This window comes from Myotis daubentonii, chromosome X, assembly GCF_963259705.1.
Source record: "Myotis daubentonii chromosome X, mMyoDau2.1, whole genome shotgun sequence".
In the NCBI taxonomy this organism is placed as follows: domain Eukaryota; kingdom Metazoa; phylum Chordata; class Mammalia; order Chiroptera; family Vespertilionidae; genus Myotis; species Myotis daubentonii.
In genome coordinates, this window is record NC_081861.1 from 88,813,467 (window position 1) to 88,822,519 (window position 9,053).

Consider the following 9,053-nt stretch of genomic DNA (forward strand, 5'->3'; position numbering starts at 1 on the left):
CTGGTCCTGGAAATAGCATCTGACAACAAATACATTGTGCATGAGAGATATTCTTTCAGTAACTTTTATTTTTATATAATTTCAAATTCGCAGAAAAATTGCAAGAATAACACAATGAACTTTGTTATACCTTTTTACCATATCATCAACTATTAGCATGTTTTCCCATTTGCTTTATTCTTTGTACACCCTCCCACTGCAGATTTTCCAAGTCATATGAAAGTTGCCAATGTGATAGCCATTTACCCCTAAGTACCTCAGTGTGTATTTCCCACAAAGAAACACATTCTTTTACGTTGTCAAAATTAGCAAAATAGCATGGATATAGGGTTTTTATCTAATTCCCAGGATATATTCAAATTTCATCAGTTGTCCCAGGTGTTTTGGTTTTTTTTTAAGATTTTTAAATTGATTTTTAGAGAAAGAGGAAGGGAGAGGGAGAGAGAGAAAGAAAAACATTGATGTGAGAGTGAAACATCATGCTTTCCCACCCCCCTCCCCACACACACACCAGGAATTCACCCCGGGCATGTGCCCTGACAAGAAATTGAACCAGTAACCTTTTGGTGCACAGGACAATGTCCAACCAGCTGAGCCACACTGGTCAGGGCTGTCCCAGTTTTTAGCTTAATTTTAATTTCCTTTTTGATGGCTTTTTAATCATACAGTGCATACATAAATACAGTCTCCATGCAAAATATTACAGATAAGGCCAAACTAGTCCTCCCTGAACACCACCCTCCACCCTGGTCCCTCTAACCTTATCAGGCATTGCAGTGTACTGGGGAGAACATGAGGTCTCTGCCACTTGCTTGCTGTGTGGCTTTGAGCAAGTTCCTTAAACTTCCTGTGTTTCTGTCTTCTGTAAAATAGGAATGAATGATAATAGTAATAAGCCATGGCCACTACATAGTTGTAGGCCTTAAATGAATTCGTCCCAGTAAAGCTCTTAGAGTAGTGCCCAGCATATAGTTAAGTAATCAGTAAACATCAGCTGTTATTATCCTCTTTGTCTTCACTCCACAGGGGCAACCCAAGGGAATGCAAGAAGCGAATGTTGGGCCTGATGATGACTTCATTTCAAGGGGCGGCCCAGCTAAGCAGTGCAGGGGGTCAGCCTCCACCTGTTCACTGAGGGAGCAACTGGGAATCCATCAAGGTCAGGCTTCCATAAGCAGATTTCCGTGTGCTGGCAATGTTGCCTCTTCCACCTCTGCAGAGTCTGGGCTGAGATGGAGCCCCAGGTACAGGGTGGACTGGGAACACATGCATCGCCCCAGAGGTGGGGCAGCTGCCCGGTCAGGCCTGCAGGAGTCAGCCTGCGCTGGGCTGGAGGTGGCTGGGCGCATCTACAGACTCTCCTGGGGACATTGCAAAAGGGTTCTGGTGCTTGGCAGATTTTTGCTTGATCCTCCAGGCCCCTCATTCTGGAGATTCTGACATTTCTTCCGCCTGGTAAGCGGGAAGGAGCAAGGCGAGAAAGATGGGGATGTGGTGAGGTTTACCAAAGCTCCTGCTGTGGCATAATGCTGGGTGAGGACTTGCCCTCATACAAGATGCCTGGTTAGGCCCTGTGGTGAATTGGCTCCTGAAAGAACCAGTCCTTGAGCCACAGTATTTGGGGGGGGGGGGTTGAGACAGGGGTCTCCCACCCCAACAGTCAGTATAGCACATTAGAAAGCAGCCTAGATAGGAATTTTGCCAGAAATCCTACTGGCTGAGTAGCCTGGGACAAGTCACTTCAGCACTCTGAACTTCTACCTCCATTCTGCAAAATGGATACAGTACCTTCTGCCTCCCCAGGTGGCTGAAGAGTTTAAAAGTGTATGAAAGTTCGGGCTTGCTGGATGAAAGCTATTTTTTATTTAGCAGTTTCTCAGCCCTTCTGGGGACAAAAAGACAGGAAGGTCATCATGTTTGGTGGCAGAGCTTGGGTCTTGAACTACTCTCCAACCCTCCCCCCTACCCTCCTGCTCTCACATGTACCTTCTTTTCCAACAAGACTGGCTGCCTCTGGGCTGACAAGCTGTTCTGTACTTCCTTGCCTTAGCACCTGCTGGTCCCACAGCCTGAATTGCCTTGTCTCCCTTTGCCACCTGACAAATGGCAGCAACATCCCCCTTCCCTGGTCCCAAAAAGAATGAGTACCCCATAGCTTGGGAACTCACCCTCACGGGCCTGGACTAGCTAGGCCCACTCCATGGCCCCGGCACTTAGAAAGGGCTTGTCTCCCAGTAGGGCTCAGAGCTGCAAAAAGAGGGGCAGAGGAGGGGGAGGTCCCCAGCCCCTGGGCCTTCCTTCTCCTTCCCTTGGGAAATTCAGGACAAGTAGAAGGAGGCTTGGAGTCCCAGCATAGTGTGGGGCAGACTCCCGCTCCTTCTGGGGGCTAGGGCTCATGTTAATTTCATGAAAGAAAGGTTCTGCCTCAGCCAGGGCCCACTGCCTGAGCCCACGGAAGCTTGGGCCTCACTGAGCCTGCTCCTCAGATGGCCTGGGGCTGGTGGCTGAGTCCCAGAGGTTTGGGAGCAGGCTCCAAGAGGCATTCTGAGGGGCTGCAGGCAGCAGACACTGAGAGGGAGGAGGAGGAAATGGCCCCCTTCCCTGGCTGCTCTGACAGACAGCTGTGGAGGCCCTGCTTCCTGTGAGGGACTGGGCCCAGGGCTCAGACCTCTGAGCCTCCCATCTCCCCAAACCACAGCCCAAAGGTGTGAAAGAAAGAAAAAAACAGGGGGAGGGGTGGCAGAGAAGAGACAGGTGCACAGTTCACACCTTGACCACAGGTGGGGCCCAGAGCAGCTTCACTCTGACTAACTTCCTCCTCAAGCTTCCCCGCTTGCGGCTTGGGAGAGCAGAACTCAGAGTGCAGGCTCCCGGCTAGGGTGTCTCCCCAAGGGCTGGGCCTTCCTTTGACCTGGTCTGGAGGCTGCTTGGGACAGGAAAGGACCAAATTAGAGGCCAGACAAGGGCTTGGCTCAGTACCATGACACAGGCACCTTCCAAGGCACCTGGGCTATAAAAGACCGCAGAAGCCCAGCACACACCTGCTGTTTTGAGGCCTGGGAAGGCAGGAAACTGCTGCTCACTGGGACCTACCCTGTGTAAGACACATTCCACAGTAGCACTGGCAGTCCACAGAGCAAGCCAATCACACATGTACTATCTTTATCCCTTTTATCCCTTTTTTTTCAGATGAGGAAACTGAGGTAGAGAGGTGAAATGATTTGCCTGAGATTACACAGCTGGGAAGCCAGAGCACTAGGCTAGGGCTGGCCAAACACTCCCACCTAAGGGGAAGGGCAGCCTTTATGGAGGGGCCACCCTCCGGACAAACACACGCCTGCCCACCCCACACTCCCAGGGCTCCCCCAACACGAAGACTCCCAGTAATTCTAGGTCTGTAGCCACTGACTCCCACTCAGCATTCTCAACTGTGTGCCTACAAAGTGCAGGGCCCTGTGCCCAGGGCCTTACAGCCTTGGTTATCTCAGTTTATCTTGTAACAACCCTGCTGAGACCAGCTCAAAACAGTTATGTCATTTGTCCAAGGTCACACAGCTCGAACTGGGTGGATTTAGGGCTGGAGCCAGACAAGTTCAATGTTCTTGGCCACACAGGGAGCAGGGAGAGCAGCCCACCCCCAGGCTGGCCTATCAGGATGCGGCCCTTACACTCAGAAAGGAAAGCTAGCTGCACTTTTGCAAAGCTCTTGTCTGATGTGTTCGTGCTGCCGTTTCTTCTTCCCAGCAGTCCAGGAAGGTGAGGGTCATTGTCCCCATGTGACAGAGATGAGGCAAGTGGGGCACAGGAAGGACACCAGGGTCCCTAGACTGAAATTCCACATGGACCAGTAACATTCCGATATATATTTAGAGGACCCACAGTGGGTTGTCAACTTCTGACAACAGGAGATACTTCTAAAACCATCAGCTATTTTTACCATCATCTCATAAAGAAAAAAAATCATTTTAATACTACAAAGGTGATGAAGGACAAACTTGCAGAATAGAAGACCTTCCATTATGTTGAACAAATAGAGCGGACTGGAGATGCCACAAATTCATGAGAGCAGTTGCTCCTGGGGCAAGCAGAAAGGGAATAGAGTTGGGAAGAGTACCTGGGGATCTCCTGATTTTAAGGAAAATCTGTAAACAGCGTTTTTGTTGTCCCTTTTCGTTGTCCTCATTTCTCTCATGTGTAGAAGCCCAGTGAATGGAAATTCTTCCTGCACCAGCATCACGAAACTGGCCCTGGCTCCCACTTCTCTTCCTCACCTGGCAGGCAGTTCCTTGCCAAGTCCATCCTACTTCCATGGCTTCTGGAACCCTCCCAGTCCCCTCCACTTACACTGCTCCTGACCTCCTCCAGGCCCTCAGTTCCTTCTGGCCTGGAGCTTGCAGGTGACAAGCTGCTTAGAGCAGGGATAGTCATGTCTTCTGTCTACAGGAGGCCGGGAAGGGCCTTTGGGCTTATCAAGTGTGCATCTTGTCAGTCAGTGTGAACTGAATCCCAGGCCCTGGGCTAGAGGCTCTTGGGAAATGCTCTGGCTAAACACTGGACCCCAAGACCATGGGCTAGCATTGCCTATGTCTCTCTTTTTCATCTGGGGGGAGAGAGGAAAAGCGGAAACTGCTTGGGAAAGGCAAGTTAACGGCCACCTTTGCCAGCTGCTAATGAGAACAAGGTGACAGGGAGGGAAGCAGAGGGCAGGAGAGAGCTGAGGGCAGGGTGGGAGTGAAACTCCCCACAGTGGGCAGCCAAAAAGGACTGATTGGCTCCATAAACACTGTTTACAGATTTTCCTTAAAATCAGGATATCCCCAGGTACTCTTCCCCAACTCTATTCCTCTTCTGCTTGCTCCAGGAGCAACTGCTCTCACGAATTTGTGGCATCTCCAGTCCCTCTTTCAAACTCTAGAACAAATAGCTGTATCCAGAGCAGTACAGTGCTTTTTTTGTGTGTGGTTTTTAGAATTTACGTAAGTGGTGGCAAACTATACACATATTCTGTAACTTGCCGCTTCCACCACGTGATCATTGGCTTTTCCAGATGCACCCACATTAAAATATAGAACTCTAGGTCACTTGGTTTTAACAGCATTAATATGTCATAGTTTCTCTATTTATAAAAACTGAAGGCGGTGTGATAAGTGGCAAAAAGGAGAGTCAGACAGCCATGGGTCCAGCTTTAGCACCCACCCTTACTTGCTGTGTCTGCTGTAGACCTTTCTCCTTTCTGGGTTAGTCATAAGGATAACCCCCACCTGACAAGGGAGTTGTGTGGTTGGAATGAGGCGGTGACAGAGAAAGCACCTAAAGCAACATCTGGCACATAGCAATTCCCTTTCCTTGCCCCCATTGATTAGCATGCAGGGGCAATAGTAAAGGGTTAGATTTAGTGTAGTCAATTACTTTTAAATATTTTGATTTTTAAAAGAGGTTTAATCTCCTTTTATAGACTTAACATGTTTATCGAGCCAGTCTACAATCGGGCAAAAATTGACTCCCACCCAGAACAAATGAGCACAAGAGAAGCAGTTCTTTCCCTGGTGGCAGGCAGGGCTTCACTCCCCACCTGCTCTGCTTCTCCTTCAGGCCTCTCCCCTCGGAGGACCTGCCTCTACCCTTCCCTAGGACTCAGCCATCCTGGCCCCAGGCTTGTGGCAGATCCTCCAGAGCAGCTTCCCTGGCCAGGAGAATGCCACTGGGTGTAGGGAGGTCTGGTGTAGATAACCCCATGGAAGAGGCAGCTGTCAAGAACCACATGAAACCCTTACTTCCTCTGTACAGTGCAGGTTCACAACCACAAGCACCAAAGCAGAGGGGCAGGCAGCACGCGCCAGGCAGCCAGAGCACCAACCCAGCCATGCTCCCTGAGGTAAGTGCTGCTGTCCAGCCAGGCCAGACCACTCTGTTGAGTGGAAAGCCCAGGACACTAGGGGATCGGCAGGGCTGGCCCATGAGCCAGGCCACCAGAGGGTTGGGTGAGTAGGTAGAGAATGCAGGGGTTATGTAGAAGGGTCACTGGACAGGGAATTGAGAACCCACCTTGGCCATTGATTAGTGTGAATGACCACCAGCAAGTCACTTCCCCTCTCTGGCTAGTGCCTCATCTGCAAAATGCAGGAGGTGGGGGCTCACCCCCGAGAGCTTGCTACGCTCCCTTCAGCTCTGACTTGGGACTTTGGCTCTTCTGTGCTGGACTGAATTGGCACTAGGGAGGCCTGCAGCTCTGGGGTGTTTCATGGGAGAAGGCTGGAAGAAGTATTTCTGCTAAAGCTTGGTGGAGGAGCCCCCAGTGGGTGGCAGTCCTTGGTGTAAGGGAGGAAAAGAATGGCAGAAAGCATGCATAGGGGGCACGGTGATTTGTAGAGAGGTCTCATGGGGAGCAGGAAGTTGGGGTCCCCAGACAAGGGCTGAGGAGTGAAGAGAAGGGATAGGGGATGGTGAGGTGGTGCCTGGGGAGGAAGGTGGTAGAATTACGTGTGGCCAGGACACTGAGAACAGCAAGCCTTGAAGGACGAGAAAGGAGAGAGGGGAGAGGGGCAGGGAGGGCTCTTGGCACAGGGGAAATTTCCTCCAGCCCATAATCCCTGGGCTGAAGGGATGGCCCTGAAGGGTGAGTGAGAATCAGCCTTTGAGAAAGAAAATTACATATCAGCACCAAGGCTGGGCAGGTGCAGTTTAGGAGGTGTGGCCTTGGAAGAAAGGTGGGGACAATTACAGGGTGTGGCCCAGGCCTCAAGGCCGGCCTTACGGCTCCCAGAAAGGCTCCTCAGACTACATCTCTGAAGGAGTTTGTTTACAGGGTCTGTTCCTTCCTCTCCTCCCTCCCTCCACAGATCAGTGAACGCCTAGAGCTTCTAGGCTCTGACCCTGCCTATCTCCTGGAAAACTATAGCTCTTCCTTTGACTATGGAGGAGAAAACGAGAGCGATTTCTGCTGTGATTCCCCACCCTGCCCACAAGACGTCAGCCTGAACTTTGACCAGGCCTTCCTGCCAGCCCTCTATGGCCTCCTCTTTGTGCTGGGGCTACTGGGCAATGGCGCTGTGGTGGCAGTGCTGCTGAGCCAACGAGCAGCCCTGAGTAGCACTGACACCTTCCTGCTTCACCTGGCTGTGGCTGATGCCCTGCTGGTGCTAACCCTCCCCCTCTGGGCAGTGGACGCTGCGATCCAGTGGGTTTTCGGCTCTGGGCTCTGCAAAGTGGCAGGTGCCCTCTTCAACATCAATTTCTATGCAGGGGCCCTCCTGCTGGCCTGCATCAGCTTTGATCGGTACCTGAGCATAGTGCATGCCACTCAGCTCTACCGCCGGGGGCCCCCGGCTCGTGTGACCCTCACTTGTGTAGCTGTCTGGGGGCAATGTCTATTCTTTGCCCTCCCTGACTTCATTTTCCTGTCAGCCCACCGTGACGCACGCCTCAATGCCACCCACTGCCAGTACAACTTCCCACAGGTGGGCCGCACGGCACTGCGCCTACTGCAGCTGGTGGCTGGCTTCCTGCTGCCGCTGATGGTCATGGCCTACTGCTATGCCCGCATCCTAGCTGTGCTGCTGGTCTCCAGGGGCCAGCGGCGACTGCGAGCCATGCGGCTGGTGGTAGTGGTAGTAGTGGCCTTTGCCCTCTGCTGGACCCCCTACCACCTGGTGGTGATGGTGGACATCCTCATGGACATGGGGGCTTTGGCCCGCAACTGCGACCGAGAAAGCCATGTGGACGTGGCCAAGTCTGTCACCTCAGGCCTGGGCTATATGCACTGCTGCCTCAACCCGCTGCTCTATGCCTTCGTGGGTGTCAAGTTCCGAGAGCGGATGTGGACGCTACTTCTGCGCCTGGGCTGCCCTGGCCAGAGTGGGCACCAGCGGCAGCTGCCATCTTCCCGCCGGGATTCATCCTGGTCTGAGACCACAGAGGCCTCCTACTCGGGCTTGTGAGGCTGGGCTGAAGGTGACCCTTTTGCCATGCAGCCTGACTCCCCTCTCATTCCAGGTTCCTTTCTCCCCCCGCCCCTCTCCCCTGGTCCTGGCTCCCCAGATGCACACTCGTGGGATTTCCTGGGAGCCCTCCTCCTGGCTCTTGGGACCTCGCCACTGCTCTCCTTAGTTACAAAGCCCTATCCTGCTGATTCAGAGTTGGCTGCTTTCAGGCCCTTCTTTCTTTGGCTGCATGGAACCCCACCACCCTCTTAATTCAGTAACTAGACTTTGGCTTTCCCCATGTGCAAAGAGCATGAAGCAAGCAAGCATGGTGGAAACTGTCTCTGTGGGGTCTTAGCTCAGGCCTCCAGCACAGCAGTGACTGGCTATGGTCCCCAACACCTATTTGCTCATTTTTATGTCTAAAATTCTGCTTAAAACTTTTCAATAAACAAGATAATGAGGACCAAGGTGTGCTAGTAGTGCTTTATTCCAACCTGTCCTGCCCAGGCTCTGGGATGCGCTTCCTACTTCTCCTTGCCTGTCCCTGGGACTGGGCCAACCAATGCTGCCTGTTCATATTTATGTCTGGCCTCCTCTCTGTCCTCCTGGGCACTCCTGTCACTTGCAGGGAAGCGCCTAGGTACATGGGTGCAGGATAAGCAGTCAACTGGCTGGCTGGACACTGTATAGGTATACTTTGGGGAAAGAGCCTTCAGACATAAATAAGACATAGTCCTGCACTCCAGAAGCTTAGGCCAGCAGGGAAGATGTGATGAGAAGTAACAATACCAAGCAGTCTACGCCATGAGGCAAACGTGTGGCACACACAGTGAACCTTGGGCTCAAAGCGCTGTGGCTAGAGCCATTTGGGACGGCTTCATGAAGACAGAAATGAGCAGACCTTAAAGGGCAAGTAGTATTTCCCAGGGCAAGAAGGAAAAAGGGCATTTCCAGGAAGGGAGGTCCGAAGGAAAGCTGGGGAGGCTAAAAACAGCAGTGCTTATTGGAGGAATTATAAGTGGTCTCATCTGGCTAAAGTTAAGGATTCAGGTAGGAGAAGGGTTGAAAATAAGACCAAGTTAGTTTGGGGTCAGGTGATGGTATTCTAGAGACCAATGGAGAAGGCTGTCA

The 9,053-nt window shown here is 52.0% G+C and overlaps 1 protein-coding gene across 1 annotated transcript; it reads left to right on the forward strand.

The window, feature by feature from the left end:
- The first annotated feature begins 5,803 nt into the window (after positions 1 to 5,803).
- CXCR3 (C-X-C motif chemokine receptor 3) lies at positions 5,804 to 8,378 on the forward strand. The gene is made up of 2 exons (XM_059680577.1): positions 5,804 to 5,875; positions 6,840 to 8,378. Exons 1-2 carry the CDS (start codon positions 5,864 to 5,866, stop codon positions 7,935 to 7,937), a joined length of 1,110 nt encoding a protein of 369 aa, XP_059536560.1. The 5' UTR covers positions 5,804 to 5,863; the 3' UTR covers positions 7,938 to 8,378.
- Positions 8,379 to 9,053: the final 675 nt, after the last annotated feature.